This window comes from Diachasma alloeum, unplaced genomic scaffold (genome assembly GCF_001412515.2).
Source record: "Diachasma alloeum isolate Michigan unplaced genomic scaffold, Dall2.0 Dall_scaffold_00558, whole genome shotgun sequence".
NCBI classification, from domain to species: domain Eukaryota; kingdom Metazoa; phylum Arthropoda; class Insecta; order Hymenoptera; family Braconidae; genus Diachasma; species Diachasma alloeum.
The window spans coordinates 498,005-513,607 of NW_021680690.1; the positions used below are offsets into that span (position 1 = coordinate 498,005).

Sequence of the window (15,603 nt, forward strand, 5' to 3'; positions counted from 1 at the left end):
CAGTGGTGGGAGGTTCGAATTTTTCAGTGGGATTTTTGGTTTACTTTCATATTTTTGACTTTTTTATTTATTTTTTGAGGGGTTTTGGGGATTTTATTTTGTTTTTTTTTAATTTCGAAATTTGGGGGAGGGGTTTTTAAGTGCCGGCGGTGAGGGAGGGGGAGGATAGTGCAACGGTCAAGTGGACAATGGCGGGAGGTTCGAATTTTTCAGCGGCATTTTTGGTTTACATTTATATTTTTGGCCTTTTTATTAATTTCTTAGGGGGCTTTGGGCATTTTATTTTGTTTTTTTTAGTTTCGTGATTTGGGGGCGGGCTTTAAAGAGGGTTGGAGGGGGGCGGGGGGTTAGTGGAACGGTCGAGTGGGCAATGGCGGAAGATTCGAATTTTTGAGCGGAATTTTCGTTTTTTAGTGGTATTATTCTTTTGTTGAGGGGTTTTTTGGGAATTTTATTTTATTTGTTTATTTTGGAATTTGGGGGGAGGGGTTTTTAGGGGGGTTGGCGTAGGATAGGGGGGATAATGCAACGGTGGAGATAGCCGGGGGCCAAGGGAGACTACAGTACCGGCGGTTGATGATGGAGGTGATTAATTTTTGATGGGTGGAGGGGTTTTTGATGCTTCCATTCGATTATTCGGGGGGATGTTGTGATTAGGGAATCGATAATGATGTTACGAGTGTACGGAAATAGAATGCATGAAGAATTGAGAGTGACGGGGGTTTTGGGAATTGGGGGAGTGGTGTAGGGAGTTGGGGATAACCTGAAAGGGTAATTATTTGTTTGGTGTTTGGGGGTGTTTGGAATTTTTTGGGGGTTTGGGGGTGTCAGGAGAGAGTCAGGGACATTTCCCGAACTGAACTCATCGATTTTTCTTGGAAGCTTCAGGCAATGGTGGGGATTTTTGGGGCTGTCTGGAGAAACTTTTCATCTGGGGATCTCCAATGGCATCAAACTTTTTTTTGGGATAAAAAAATTTCCCTTTTGGGAGCTAAATACGTATGGTAGTGTCGAATAACCAATAGGTTGATCATCTCAGGACACGCTTGCAGTGTTCAGCATGAGATTTTTCAATCTTGATAATTCTCAACTTTTAATTCTCAGCTTTTTTATGATTAAACGAGACTTGTTCGAGAACATGTTTTTTTTTACAGGAAAAGGAGGAATATTAATTTTTTACAGACGTTAAACGACTCCAATGAATCAATTAATCGAGAACTCAATCTATTTTTTCTTCTCTCAGTTACAAAACACGTTTGAAAACCAGTTTTTTTTCTCTTATTGTAAAACTCAAGTGAATTAAATTGAACTTATCTAAAAATCAAGAAAGTTTTTTCTCCAATCCCCCCAGAATCACCGAAAAATCCACTGAAAAATGAATCTTCTGGAAAAATGCCCTGGTCTCTACTGTGGCCGCGAGCTCCTGGAGGATGGCAACTGGACGGAGTGCGGGGCATGTCCCAGGGGTTTCAGGACCAACGAGTCCTCCATCTGCGTCCCCTGTGAGGACGCCCCCATGTTCTACGACTGGCTTTACCTGGGATTCATGGCTCTTTTAGCTCTGGTCCTCCACTGGTTCTGCATCGACATGGTCGCCATGAGGAGGAACATCCCCAAGGAGGTCATCGCCCTGCACGTGTCTGCACTGGTGGAGATCGTGGGGGCCTCCTTGATCACTCTCCAAGTGACTGAGCCCATCGGGTCCTTCGGGATCCAATCCTGCAGGATTAAACGGCTGTCTGATTGGTACACCTTGCTCCATAATCCTAGCCCGAATTATGAGAGCTCTTTGCATTGCACTCAGGAAGCTGTTTACCCATTGTAAGTGGATTTTTATCCACTTTCATTCATTTTTGGGGAATTTTAGTTGAAGATGTCTGGACTTTTTCGTTAATTTTGTACCTCCTCTGGTATAAAGTTTTATTATTTCAATATTTTATTGAAAGAAACAGTAATGAAACCAACGATAATGCCCACGAAGGGGTTCGAACCCACAACCTTCAGATTACCTACTCGCTGCTCTCACCACTGTAGCTACCTCGGGTTAAAATTACTTCTCGTTGTAATTTTTTCTTGGGTATCTGGGGATGGTGTTTGCAGGAAAATATCAGAAAAATGTCATCAACATAATTTGATGTTTGAAGTATATGGAATATTAATAAATTTGTTTTTTTGCAGATATACAATGGTTTTCGTATTTTATTCGTTGGGAGTTTTGCTGATGCTCCTGGTGAGGCCTCCAATAGCTAAAAAATTCCTCCCCAAGCAGGGGAAATTTTCAATCTACGCTGCATTGTACTTCTTCCCCATATTGGCACTACTTCATGCAGTTGGGGGTGGATTAATTTGTAAGTTCAACAAATTAACAATCATCATTTTTCCCTTCACATTTTTTTGTTTATTTCCTTCTCAAGATTTTTACGAAAAAAATTCCAACTGCAATTTTGCCAATTATTCCCCCACCAGAAAAAAAATAAATGTCCTGATTAAAAATTTTAATTGCAGATTATTCGTTTCCATACATCACCATCATTCTCTCAGTCTTATCGAATGCAGCCCACTTTGCGTTTAAATTAAACCAGGTAAACAAGTTCAGTTGAATAATAAAAAAAAATTATTTATAATTATCCTGAAAAAAAAATTAATTAAATAATTTCAAAAAATTATTTATAATTATCCTGAGGTCTTCATACCCTCGTAATGATGTTTCATTTTGTTCTGCAGACGATGAAATCGCTGTTACTCAGCTCCGTCTCGGATATCAAGAATGTGGTCGTTATCCTTGGACACTGGCTCCTTCATGGATACGGAGTTATCGCTGTTGCAACACTGAGGGGTGTTAATATCCACCCTGCCATGCTCATATTGGTACCTTTACCAGCGTTATTCTATATACTTACTGCCAGATTCACGGATCCACATAAACTCCATATAGAGTAATTTTTTCCATTTCTTTTCTGTAATTTATTGTAAATATGAAGAGGGGAGAGACTTTAGAGAATAAAAATTGTTATAAAATTATTGAAGGATGTTCTGGAATTATTTCAAGGAAATATAGTACCTAAGTCACTATTTTCGTGGGTAACTATATATTTTTGAAAAGATTTGATGGAAAAAAAGGGAAAAAATTGAATTTCATGTGTCAATTTTGGACTTATCTCGAAAACGAATGGGTTTAGCAGGAAATGCCATAAAACATTTTTTGTAGAGAATTCAATTTCCGACAAAAAATGTTGTATAAAGTTTTCTGCTACAGCCACTCATTATCGAGATAATTATGTTTTTGAGAGAATAGGAAAAATAGTAGACAATGAGAAATCGAATTTCACTTCTTTATTTGCTTCTGCACAAAAAAATTAAAATTCACGACCTTTAATGCTCACGTGAATCATTATTATTCCCCATAAAAGCGGGTGATTCATACACAATCCCGCAAGATACATAAATAAAAGCGATTAAATGCGTTTCAAGACCTGTTCACTTCCTGCCATAAATTTCGTTCTGCTCACTTCGTTATTTATTTCTGGTCCTTCGATGGGACGAAGGTGAGTACCAGCGTACTTTTGGGGGCTATGGGCACTCTCTTCGAGAACAGTTTAGTCCTGAAAGATAATTTGAGAAGATTAGAATCACTTAACGATCTCCAATTCATTTATTTCCATGAAAGAATGAACTGAGGATTATTTAATTAATTGGGAAAATTCTCACTCGATTGCTTCTCCTGGCTTTTTCTCTGTGAGATAATTCGGACTGTAGGCCAGGACATTGACCTCCTCAGGAACGTGGGGAATCCCTGACAGATCAATAACAGCTGGATGCTCCGAGCTCTGGTAAGCTACGAGATAACCAGGGAGTCCACTCTTTAACCTGTGAAAAAGCACGATTTTTCATTAATAAAATATTTAAAAAATTATTCGCACTGTTTTTGTGCATTCGAGGATCATTCCATGCTCTCAAAAAAATCATCACTTCATTCCTGAGAGGTAAAAAAATCAGAAATAGAAAAATAATAAATTTCCAAATGTGCACAATTCATCCTCATGCTTATGTCCGTATTTTCCTCCCGAACGAGCCATTTTACGAAAAAATGTCCGAAAATATTTTTCGTGGAGAATTTCATGAGCTACAAAAAGTGTTCTATGACATTTCTCCATAAACCCCCTCGTTCTCGAGATATTCGCAAAATAAACTCAACGAAATTTTGTATTCATCTTTCTTTTGCGTTATTATCAAAAATTGATTAATTATCGATTGAATTCATTCTCAAGCCCATGCAATCATGCAACTGTTAGTAACCAACTCACCCACTCCTACACTCCCCCGAAAAACCATGAAATGGAAACAAACCACATGTTAGTGATCAATAAAATCATTCAAGCCCCAGATAAAAGTTCTTTGAATCGTCGAAATCTTTTGTGAGTTCACCCGCAGGATTGAAGCAATTGAGACGTCAATTGATTTTACTCGAGTGAAGTCACGTCAAAGGAATTACCATTATTATTCCCTTTATTCCCACAACTCCCCAATTACCCCTTTTATTAGTATCTATAGCCCTTGAGTCACTTCCTCTCTTCTCAATATTTAAAATATTCTTTTGATCGCCGAACCCACCTGGTGTAGACGAAGACAGTCCCGTTGACGATTTCAGTGTGGAAATCTCCATTCAGGAATATTTCATCATTGCGTTTTTCTGCTATCGTCGCAAAAGCAGTTTTTTCAGACTCTTTCTCGCGTGGAATGTCGTTGAGCTTGAGGACTGGAGTCCCTGGGAGGAGGAGGGACATCAGGGTGAGACTCTCAGCAACTGCTGGGGACATTCGATCACGCAGAGCTGTTTTATCTCCATTCAACTGAAAAGAAAAACAAATTTTTTCATTAAATCTTAATTAAAAACGATGAAATCCCTTTTTTCATTCTATTTCTTAATGTCTAAATTACAATATTCATTCGATTCAACTGTCTGCAAAGAAGGTCTGAAGAAATTTCTTGCTAAAACCACTCATTATTGAGAGATTAATATAATTAACAAAGATTTTTCTGAGTGAATTCAATTTACGAATTTTTCCAATGATCAAATTGGCTAATTATCTCGGTAGTGAGTGGATTTACGACAAAATGTCGTGAAATATTTTTTGTAGTAAATTTAATTGCCTACAAAAATGTTCTGGACACATTTTTCTCTAAACTCACTCACTGCAGAGATAATCCCATATTTCTGAGATGAAGATTCTCAAAAAAATAATAAAAAATCATCTTACATCCCACGCAGGCCAGGAAGCCTTCGAGCTGTTGTAAACATGATCCCTCCAGGGTTTAATCCCATCCAAGAGGGCCTTCGCAGTGATCCCCTTGTCAGCATGCATGAGGAACATCGAGCTCTGGGGCAAGTCCACAAGTTTGCTCTTTTCATTGAAGACAGCGAGAATGTCCGAGGCGATGTCGTCCCTCAGAGCAAATAAACCGTCCTCCTTCGTTCTGTTGACGACGTTCTCCCTCCAGACCCTGAGGACTTGAGCGTTCTCCACTCTGTCTCTGGTGTGGACATGCACCAGGGACTCGTACTCATCAGTCTGAGCTGCGGTGGAGCTCGTCTTCTCGTCCTGAAGGGCAGGGTCCTCGATCAAGTGCTGAGTGAACCCTAGCCTGAATCCGTTGATCCCCAGGTCCAACCAGTGGCTGAAGATCTTGTTGAACTCATCGACAACCTGTCATTAAATTTTTTTATTCAATTTCTCAAGGTGTAAATGACTCGTTTTCACTATTGTATGTTTTTGTAATTCACTATTTTAAATATTTATGAGTGTTTGATATTTTGGAGTTTTCAAAGATAAAAGATAGAATCGGATTTTTTCATTTTCAGCCAGAAAAATTAATGTCGAAATCATTTTCTAGTTGAAATTCATGAAATTGTTCATTATTTTAAATAAATTAAGGACTTTGCTTCAACTCTCGCGTTCATTCCCTTTTTTTAAAGATAATTCGTTAAAAAAAGAAATTATTTGATTTCGTATGCATTGAAATATTTGAAGAGTGAAGTCAAATAAGAAATACTGTTTCATTAATAATCTGAGTGAAATAAAAACAGCATTCTATTTCAGTTCGATGAACACGAATAAATAAATTCAATTTAACTTCATTTCCATCCTCTTAAATTTGAAGCTTGGTTCTCTCAATGAAACAGTGAAATTGTAGCATTCATGGGGTGCCCCATAGCTACATTTGTTAGAGTAGGGAAAAGTGGAGTGGAATGGCCACTTGGGACTGTCTTTTTAATGTTCATAACTCAACAATAAATTTAGCAATCGAGTTCAGTCTAGGATCACCTAGGCTCTATCTCAGGAAAAATTATACTTTTCATTGAAGAAAAAATAATTCCATTTCATGAGAAATTCCATGAGTCATTAACACTTTAAAAGTCACAAGTGTGCACATTACTCAACTCGTCCCTCGTAGTTTGGTAATCTGAAGGTTGTGGGTTCAAATCCCCTCTGAGGCACCCTAAATTTGGCACTTTGTTCTTTCAACAATACATTAAAAATCCCATTCCCATTACATTTCCACGAACTAATCTCCATCTCATTATCTGAGGGACAACTCTTAATGCCATTCCTACTCTTTGCTCTCCTCTTATCACTTTCCCTCCCCCTCTTGCCCCTTCCTTCCTATCCCTTCTTATTCTTACACTCTTCCCTCTTTCATCGCTACAATTTCGCACTTGCTATTCATCCGTTTGTTTGGGACCCGCCAAAGCCTGCTCTTTCTGTTGCATATTGCTTCTTCTCATCTTCTCTGTATGTTATGTATCTATCATTATTAGCATGTATTGATTACTCCACGATATCCACTGTGATTTACTGTATACCAGCTAATGTGGTTTTGCCACCATAAATTTGTACAACATAATGTACAGCAATAAACTCAATCAATCAATCAATCAATCAATCTCTGACCACCGAACCAGATTCCCCTACCCACCAACGAATTATTGAAGTTCAAGTCAGGCTGCGACTTGTCGAACTGATGCAGATAGTACTGTCCCCTGATGGGACTCCACTCCCAGGCAGACTTTCCATAAGTGCTGAGCCAATTATTCGGTGGATTGTTGCTGCCATCGGCCCCCGTCTTGGGACTAGCCCACACATAATAATTAGTGTAAGGCTCCTCCCTGTTCTGCGACCTATTGAACCAAGCGTGATCGATCCCCGAGTGGTTGGGATCGATCTCCAAGAGCACCTTCTGGTCCTTCTCCTTCGCCAATCTGATCAAGCTCTTGATGTTCTCCATTCCGATCTTGGGGTCGACGTCCCTGAAGTCCGTGACGTGCCCTGGCGACGTCGACTTGAGGATGTTGGAGAGGGAGACAACCGAGATGTGTTGGCTCTTCAATTTGTCCAAGAGGTTTGAGAGGGAAGTGGAGTCTTTGGCCTCCAGGTCCTTCGGCTCCAGCTGAACAATCGGGGATTTTTCCCACCAGGTCTTGGGCTGGGGGGGCGTGCACTTCGGGGCCATGACGATTATCGCCACTGCCCCCAGGAGCATTGCGAACCAGAGGAGCCAGAAACCGATGAAGAGAAACCAGCGCAGGCGAATCCAGAAGGGATCGTTCGCGTACTTCATGAGCTCTTCCTTTCCCATTCCCGAGAGGGTGGGGCCTTTCGGGGCGACGTCTATCTTTGCGTCGCCATTCTCGGATATGAAGATCACCTGAAAGGCAGACATTCACATTTTTACATACGTTAAATGCATTTATTAGACTTTAAGATGGATGAAATTATTTTGTTCATCGAATTGGGTAATTATCTCGGTATTGAGTGGGTTTAGGGGAAAATGTGAGATGACATTTTTTGTTGGACATTTTATCCTCCACATAAAAGGTGATTAGATGTTTTCTTCTAAACCCAGTAGTTTTCGAGATATTTGGGAAGAACAAGAAAAGGTTTTTTCTTGAAGTGATTATTCGTGTTCTGTGGTTAAATGAGACTTTTGTGTCCGTTCTATTTTTTACACTCATTCATTCTCGACTCTCTGATAACTCTATCCGTTTGTAATTGTTACAGGGGTGAAAAAGCTGATGTAAGAGCTTAAAATTACTGAGGCAGCACATTCCTTTGAAAAAAGATCAACAAAATTCATCAATTCAACAATTAAATCCCCAAAACCTTCTATTTCTCCCTAAAAATTGTTTAAAAAAATTCATAATTCCCCTAAAATCATCACCCACGTGCCAACCCCCCTCCATCTTCTAAATTTATTCAAAATATCGAGAAAAAAACTCAGAAAATGAAGAAAAAAGCTGTTTTTTTCAAATGAAAGAAGACATTTTTTGTGGGATACCCATTCTTCCATTTATCCTCTACTCTCTGATATGTCTATCCATTCGCAAGTGCCACAAGGGTGAAAGAGCTGATGTAAGAGCTTAAAACCACTGAGCCATCACATTCCTTTCAAAAAAGATCAACAAACCTCATCAACTCAACAATTAATTCCCCAAAACCTTCAACTTCCCATAAGAAATCGTCTAAAAAAATTCATAATTCCCCCAAAATCATCATTCCCCTCAACCCCAATTCCAACCCCCTCCAGCCCTAAATTCACTCAAAAGATTTCGAAAAAACCTCAAAAAATAAAAAAACAAAAAAATCTGCTTTTTTCTGATCAAAGTTTTGTGGCAATTTTCACTCGTAAAAATCATCATTCCCCTCAACCCCCAATTCCAACCGCCCTCCAGCCCTAAATTCACTCAAAAGATGTCGAAAAAACCTCAAAAAATAAAAAAACAAAAAAATCTGCTTTTTTCTGATCAAAGTTTTGTGGCAATTTTCACTCATAAAAAATGTTTTCGTGAGAAAAATCTCGTTCGTCGTTCACGCCTGTCCCCCGAAAAACGACGCCCAGAATTCTCAAGGTGTCGGCCATGTTCCCACAGACCCCTTCACCCAGAAAAAACCGTTGGAATTATTGAAACTCACCTGAGAAGCGTCTTTTTTGGGGCTGATTTTCGCCTCCTCGCTGAGCATCTTCTCCTTGGCCCCATCGTCAATCTCCTCGTTCTCCGGTTTTCCCATGTCCCCGATATTTTCCTCCTTGGCCTGCCAATTGGTATCGCCGTCGGGAATGGACTTGTACGTGGCGGCAACTGGCTTGTTAGTGCCGTTCACCTCGACATTAGTCTCCAAATCGAGTCTCCCACTCTCCATCTTTACGAGCTGACGGTTCTCGTCGCCTTTTTGCTGCACTCAAGGCCAATTTGCTGCGATAAAGACGAGTGGAGGGTCTGGTTACGTAATTGATACACGCGGAGAGGACTTTGAGACGCGTCGGACGGCCGCTGAGACGAAATACGAGGGGAAGATGAAAGGGCGACTGCGCTGCACTCTGGGGAGAGCCTGCGGGCGCGCATGATTTGAATAAGGGGCGAGATGGGGTGTGCGAGGGCGGGGGAGGGCTCCGGAGGGAGACCGGGTCGAAGGGTTTTTGCCGGGGGTTTCTGGGAGATTTTTTTAACGTTTTTTATTGGTTTGGGTTTCGGTTTTTTGGGGATTGCGGCGGAGGGGCGGTGGGTAGGGGGGGTTTTAGGGGTGGGTTTTGTAGGGAATTTTGTGGGGTATAAAAATGGTTTTGTCATGTTTTTTGGTAAGTTTAGGGGTTCTCGAGATTTTTTGGATTTTGTGGGGAGGCGTTTTGAGTTGGTGAACGGGATGAGTTGATTTTTAGTTCAGTTTTTTGGGGATTATTTTGGAGCGGTGGGGTCTAGCGAAAAATGTTATAAAACATTTTTTATGGGGAATTTTTCGAAGTGTAAAAAAGGTTTTATGAGGTTTTTTGGTAAATCTAGGGGTTTTTGAGATTTTTTGGATGTTGTGGAGATGCGTTTTAGAAAAAAGATAAAAAACGTGATGTTGACTTTTGTTTCTGTTTTTTTTTGGAGATTATTTTAGAGCGGGGGGTCTAGCGAAAAATGTTATAGAACAGTTTTCATAGGGAATTTTTCGAGGTGTAAAAAAGGTTTTATGAGTTTTTTTGGTAAATCTAGGGGTTTTTGATATTTTTTGGATTTTGTGGGAATGCGTTTTCAGGAGTTGAAAACCGTGGTGAGTTGATTTTTAGTTGTTTTTTTGCGGATTATTTTGGAGCGGTGGGGTCTAGCGAAAAATGTTATAGAACATCTTTTATGGGGAGTTTTTCGGGGTATAAAAAAGGTCTTTTGATATTTTTTGGAAGCTCCAGCGGTTTCCACGATATTTGAGAATTTATGAAGTGGAATTTTGAAAACGAATTGAAAAACGCGATGAGTCAATTTTCAATTTAGATTCTCTTGGAGATAATTTCGGAGCGGTGAAGTTTACCCAAAAATGTTATAAAACATTTTTTATGGGGAATTTTATTCTCTACAAAGAGGCTTTTTTGGTATTTTTCAATAGACCACGTACTTTTGAAGATTTATATCAATTTCCGGAGATGAATTTTGGAGTAGAATGGGAAAACATGAATCCTATGGGTTTTGGAATTGGGAAATAATCTCACTAAAGAGTGATTTTCAGAGAAAATGTCATAAGAAACTTTTTGTAGGGCAGGAAATTTCCCAAACAAAATATTTTGGGAGATTTTCTCTTAAAATCACTCGTTATCAAGATAATTTTGAATTAAACAATTAGTTTTCTTCTTTTTTGTTCATGACACGAGTTACCACTTCACTAACGAATCAAAATCGCGTTAATTAATCAATTAAATTCTTTAAAAAATTCAGGCACTGGCAACTTCGTGATGTCCATCAACTTTATCCAACAAATAGTTTCATATTTTCACCATAAAAACACTCAACTTTTGAGTTCCTCCTCAGGCAACTCCGAGACCCACTCTGCCCCTATCACTCCCATTCTTCCTCCTTATCGTCTTCCATCGCATAGCGATGAGACAGAATCAACGAATATATCACCATATCGTCATCAGATAATTATCATTATTTAATTTCAGTTTAATAGAATTCATCGATGGGAATAGATTACGCGATAACGACACTTGTTTTCGTGAATCCATTCATTTGAATTCTTATCAATTAAAAATTAAGAATTAATTAGGAATTAATTTTCTAAAAATCAGAAAAATAGTCAAACACTTTTGACTTGTCCAAGAATCACAAAAAAAGCAAATAAAATTCTTAAATTCACTCAAGTGAAACTGAATTTTAAAAAAATTCAAAAATTAAATTTATTCATTATAAAAATTACAACAAAATGGAATAAAAAATAATCAATCAAAAACTAAGAATTAATTGAGGATTAATTTTTTAAAAATTCGCAAGAATTACAAGAAAACAAATAAAATTCTCAAATTTATTCTCATAAATTAAATTTATTCTTCATAAAAATTACAACAAAATGGAATAAAAAATACTACTAATATACATGAATACACACTACGTTTCTTCAGAATAAATTACTGATATCCGCAATTGCAAGTATTCAATTTTTTGCCGGCACACAGAGTATTAATAGCTCTCATTTCATTTTTAAAAATTCGACAAAGTAGAGATTAACGCGTTAACGACAATTGTTCGTGTGAATTCATTCGCTTTATTCCCTCTCAATTGAAAATTAAGAATTAATTAAGGAGCCATTAAAAAAAATTACAAGAATCACAAGAAAAGAAATAAAATACTCAAATTAATTCGTACACAAATTAAATTTATTCATTATAAAAATTACAACAAAATGGAATAAAAAATAATCAATCAAAAACTAAGAATTAATTGAGGATTAATTTTTTAAAAATCGCAAGAATCACAAGAAAACAAATAAAATTCCCAAATCCATTCGTAAAAAAATTAAATTTATTCATCATAAAAATTACAACATAATGAAATAAAAAATAATCAATCAAAAATTAAGAATTAAATAAGGATTTATGTTAAAAACTTCGCAAGAATCACAAATAAAATTCTCAAATCCATTCCTAAAAAAATGAAATTTATTCATCCTAAAAATGACAACAAAATGGAATAAAAAAATGCTTTAACGAGCTTATTGATACTGTTTTCCCCACTAATACACATTTATCCACACTCCGTTTCTTCAGAATAAATTACTGATATCCTCAATCGCAAGTGTTCAATTTTTTGTTGGCACACAGAATATTAATAGCTCTCTCTTCATTATAAAAAATTGGACAAAGACGTGCGCAATGTGCCGAACGATAATCGTATCGGTATGTTCTCAGTGGCAAATATTTTCACAGCTATGACTCGTTATCAGTCGACGGGAGTGACGCACTCCCCACGAGTCCTTCATCTCGATTAGAAGACTATTGGTTTTATTAAATAGGAGAATAAATAGTTGAGTCCAGGCAGAGGGGGTGGAGACGATCAGATTGTCGGCCTCGACGTGGGACTGCAGAGGCTGGGGGCTAGGCAGAAGTACGTGGAGACTGAGAGGATTATCACCAGTATCAGAGCTGCCCAGAATATCCAGAATAAGAGGAGACGGATTTTTATCCAGAGGGGATTCGCCGCGTAGTAGTCGTAGTCCCCAATTATGTCTGGGGAGAATATTTGGCGTGAGTTTTATGGAAAGAATTTTTGAAACGAGTTAAGGGATCTCTTGACAATTATGCTATTAGGGTAAACTGCCCAGTAGATGGACGTTTGTTTTTTAGCAATTGAAAAAAAATTGATTGAAAAAAAATTGTCACTCAGGAGTTAAGAATCACAACAGTTAGTGAAAATTGAAAGCAACAATTCACATTTCAGTATTTTTTTGCGTAATTTCCTATCCAAAAGTAGCTCGTCCATCTACTGGGTACCTTCCACACACGTATGAAAAAATTAATTAGAAAAACTTAGCGAATTCGCTAGAAAATTCGATTGGGGCTCTCTAGAATTTTAATAGAATTCCAATAGAAATCCTAGAGAATTCTCATGAAAATTCTGTTTGTTTTTTGCGCTGATTGCATTAAATATTCTACAGGAAAGTCAATAGATTAGATTTTTCTGTTTAAATTTTTCTCTTGACACTTTTTATATTGAAATTATTGAGCACGGTTTTCTAAGTTTCTTTCCGCTGGATTTTTTTTTGTTTTGCATTACAGGATCCGAGTGGAGAAAACTTGGGAAATTTATGCTCAAGTGTTCCTACAGAAAAAATCCCAAAAGAATATTCATATAGAAAAATCGGAGTCTATTGACTTTTTGTATCAAAAATCGAATAGAAACAGCGCAAAAAACAAATAGAATTTACCGAGAATTCTATAGAATTTTAATAGAATCCCAATAGAATTTCTAGAGAATTCCAATATAATTTTCTAGTGAATTCGCGTTTTCTATTTCAAAAGAATATTCATATAGAAAAATCGGAGTCTATTGACTTTTTGTATCAAAAATCGAATAGAAACAGCGCAAAAAACAAATAGAATTTTACCGAGAATTCTCTAGAATTTTAATAGAATCCCAATAGAAGTTCTAGAGAATTCCAATATAATTTTCTAGCGAATTCGCTCTTTCTATTTAATTTAAGTTTTTCTATTTAATTTTTTTATACGTGCACAGTTAAAAAAATGAAGTTTCAGGTTTCACTGAACATTCTGTAGATTTCCAGAATTTTAAGCAGCATAAATACGAGAATAGCTTAATTTCTTTGAATTTCCAATCTAATATGAATATTTAGTGCCAAATTACATTGAATTTTAAGTGAAATCTGAAATTTCATGATTTTTCCCTTAAATCGCATTTAGTGTCACTGTCCTGAAAATTCAAGAATATATTTACCGGAATTTTCTGGGTTTCTATTCATTTTCAGGGAAAAATGGAACTGAAATTTACAGTTCTCACTAATTTTTCGAAAATTCTTTTCCTATAAAAAATGTTTATGACATTTTTTTCGGGAATTTCTCATGAACGAGATAATTCACAATGAAATATACTTCTATTAAATTAATCTGGGCATTTCCAAGACCCTTTTAACATTGTTTTAAAATCTACTCCAACAATTTTTCCTAAAATTACTCATTCACGAGAAAATCAACAATTTTTAAAACGAAAAACAAACCATTTTTGGAAATAATTTAATTTCCTACAAAAAAAAATATGTTGTCCCTTAAAAAAAAATAAAACTTTCTCACCAGTTCTGAGGCACTTTCCACCCCCCAGATCCACAAAAACGGGAGTATCCAGTAGTCGGCTGGTCTCATTGACCATCTTGTCACATTCTGGTGGATGTCGTCCCCTGACAAAGTCCGTCACCGACTGTCACAATTCCAAAGAAAACAGGGAATTCATAAAAACCCTCCAAAAATAGTTTCCAATGAATTTTCCGAAGCAAACAAACAGAGAAAATTGATAACACCTCCATCATTCATGGTCTTATCGACCACTAACGCCAGAAAACAAACGGAATGGTCTCTTATCGGAGGACAATGATATATTCGTGAACAATCGAAATGTTTACCAGATAGAGTTTCACGATGGAACGCATGTTTCTTCCTCGGTGAGGAGCGGGAGCTACTGAACCGAGTTGTTGAGTGGAAATCGGTTGTTGTCCGCAGAGTGAAGGGGAGTAAATAAATAGAACTATTGGAGAGGCGTCGGTTATTATAGGAATGGCAAATCCGTAATCCTGGGGATTTAACTCCAACATCTGGTGATTTTGTGCTTTTTTAAATCCTCTGGGCCTTTGTCATCGTTTCTGCACTCCAGGGCTCATTAATGTCCACAACATTAATCAACAAAACTTGTTAATTAATGCTAATCAACCCAAAAGCCCAGGGAATTGTTCAAATAATTTTTTTTTCTTTCTCTTTTACTGGGAGATTTGTTTTAGGGAAATATCTCGAGATTGAAGGGAGGTGGCAAAATTTTTGATAAAACATTTTTTGTGGGAAATTTTAAGAGCTACAAAAAATTATCTGACGAAAATTTTGATATCTCTATTATTTTTGGAGATATTCAAGAAAAACTGATCTAGATTTTGAGTCGTTTGGGGTTTTTTCTGATTTTGTTTCGCTTTTTTTGAAAAAAATTGTTTTTAGGATTTTTTTTCGTGGTTGATGAGGAAAAAGGAGAGTGAAGAATGGGGAGATAATTTGTTGAGTATAAACGTCTGCGACGTGACTATTTCCTTATCGCATTTGGCATATATTTGCAGATGACCCCGAGAGTGAATTATTACCGTTTTTGTCGGTTCTAGGACCTTCGGAGGTGCACGCACGTGTGGAGGCTATGGGTGGTGATGCAGAAAGACGATTTGATGACAAATTCATCAATTATAACACAATTCGCAGCGAAAATCAATTAAATTTTGTGGTGAAACGTGAAATTTCGATTAATTAAAAATTTTTGGTGAGACTAATTTACGAATATCTCAGAAACTATTGGATTTGGACAAAAATGTCATAAAAAATTTTTTGTGGAGAATTAAATTTCCTACAAAAATCACTTATGACATTTCTTTCTAAACCCAATAGGTCCCGAGATATCCGCAAACGAAGTTGCGGTCGAATTTTTCTTTCCAAAAAGAAAAACAAAAATCGTTGAATTTTCTTTCAGTTTTCAATTTTATCTTTAATTAATTCGTCTAATTTTCCTGTTGAGTTTCTCTTGACATTTCCACAATG

General features: G+C 37.2%; 3 protein-coding genes across 6 annotated transcripts; 1 reads left to right on the forward strand and 2 right to left on the reverse strand.

The window, feature by feature from the left end:
* Positions 1 to 541: 541 nt before the first annotated feature.
* LOC107043293 (JNK1/MAPK8-associated membrane protein) lies at positions 542 to 3,021 on the forward strand. 3 transcript variants are annotated; one of them, XM_015264726.2, is made up of 5 exons: positions 542 to 585; positions 1,352 to 1,821; positions 2,179 to 2,348; positions 2,506 to 2,582; positions 2,725 to 3,021. In XM_015264726.2, the coding sequence occupies exons 2-5, from the start codon at positions 1,376 to 1,378 to the stop codon at positions 2,938 to 2,940; spliced, it is 909 nt and encodes a 302-aa protein (XP_015120212.1). In that variant the 5' UTR covers positions 542 to 585; positions 1,352 to 1,375; the 3' UTR covers positions 2,941 to 3,021. The 3 variants fall into 3 exon arrangements, with proteins under 3 accessions (XP_015120212.1, XP_015120210.1, XP_015120209.1); XM_015264724.2 differs by having other exon boundaries at positions 578 to 771; XM_015264723.2 differs by lacking the exon at positions 542 to 585 and having other exon boundaries at positions 778 to 1,821.
* A 297-nt stretch (positions 3,022 to 3,318) lies between these two features.
* LOC107043368 (neutral and basic amino acid transport protein rBAT) lies at positions 3,319 to 9,547 on the reverse strand. 2 transcript variants are annotated; one of them, XM_015264856.2, is made up of 7 exons: positions 8,970 to 9,547; positions 6,976 to 7,704; positions 5,259 to 5,705; positions 4,612 to 4,850; positions 4,305 to 4,310; positions 3,709 to 3,867; positions 3,319 to 3,602 (listed from the first exon to the last, which is right to left on the reverse strand). In XM_015264856.2, exons 1-7 carry the CDS (start codon positions 9,195 to 9,197, stop codon positions 3,518 to 3,520), a joined length of 1,893 nt encoding a protein of 630 aa, XP_015120342.1. In that variant the 5' UTR covers positions 9,198 to 9,547; the 3' UTR covers positions 3,319 to 3,517. The 2 variants fall into 2 exon arrangements, with proteins under 2 accessions (XP_015120342.1, XP_015120343.1); XM_015264857.2 differs by lacking the exon at positions 4,305 to 4,310 and having other exon boundaries at positions 8,970 to 9,522.
* Positions 9,548 to 11,949: 2,402 nt separating this feature from the next.
* Positions 11,950 to 14,985, reverse strand: LOC107043305. Its single transcript, XM_015264739.2, has 3 exons — positions 14,439 to 14,985; positions 14,113 to 14,236; positions 11,950 to 12,534 (listed from the first exon to the last, which is right to left on the reverse strand). Exons 1-3 carry the CDS (start codon positions 14,625 to 14,627, stop codon positions 12,362 to 12,364), a joined length of 486 nt encoding a protein of 161 aa, XP_015120225.1. The 5' UTR covers positions 14,628 to 14,985; the 3' UTR covers positions 11,950 to 12,361.
* Positions 14,986 to 15,603: the final 618 nt, after the last annotated feature.

What these genes read in the sequence shown, in the direction of transcription:
- LOC107043305 (XM_015264739.2), bottom strand. Translation starts at nt 14,627, where the DNA reads ATGTTGGAGTTAAATCCCCAGGATTACGGATTTGCCATTCCTATAATA. An exon ending in CCATCGTGAAACTCTATCTG is followed by an intron (nt 14,237 to 14,438) that starts GTAAACATTTCG and finishes GAATTGTGACAG; the next exon opens with TCGGTGACGGACTTTGTCAG. An exon ending in TGGAAAGTGCCTCAGAACTG is followed by an intron (nt 12,535 to 14,112) that starts GTGAGAAAGTTT and finishes TATTCTCCCCAG; the next exon opens with ACATAATTGGGGACTACGAC.
- LOC107043293 (XM_015264726.2), top strand. Translation starts at nt 1,376, where the DNA reads ATGAATCTTCTGGAAAAATGCCCTGGTCTCTACTGTGGCCGCGAGCTC. An exon ending in CAGGAAGCTGTTTACCCATT is followed by an intron (nt 1,822 to 2,178) that starts GTAAGTGGATTT and finishes GTTTTTTTGCAG; the next exon opens with ATATACAATGGTTTTCGTAT. An exon ending in AGTTGGGGGTGGATTAATTT is followed by an intron (nt 2,349 to 2,505) that starts GTAAGTTCAACA and finishes TTTTAATTGCAG; the next exon opens with ATTATTCGTTTCCATACATC.
- LOC107043368 (XM_015264856.2), bottom strand. Translation starts at nt 9,197, where the DNA reads ATGGAGAGTGGGAGACTCGATTTGGAGACTAATGTCGAGGTGAACGGC. An exon ending in TGAACTTCAATAATTCGTTG is followed by an intron (nt 5,706 to 6,975) that starts GTGGGTAGGGGA and finishes ATTTAATGACAG; the next exon opens with GTTGTCGATGAGTTCAACAA. An exon ending in AAGCCAGGAGAAGCAATCGA is followed by an intron (nt 3,603 to 3,708) that starts GTGAGAATTTTC and finishes ATTATCTTTCAG; the next exon opens with GACTAAACTGTTCTCGAAGA.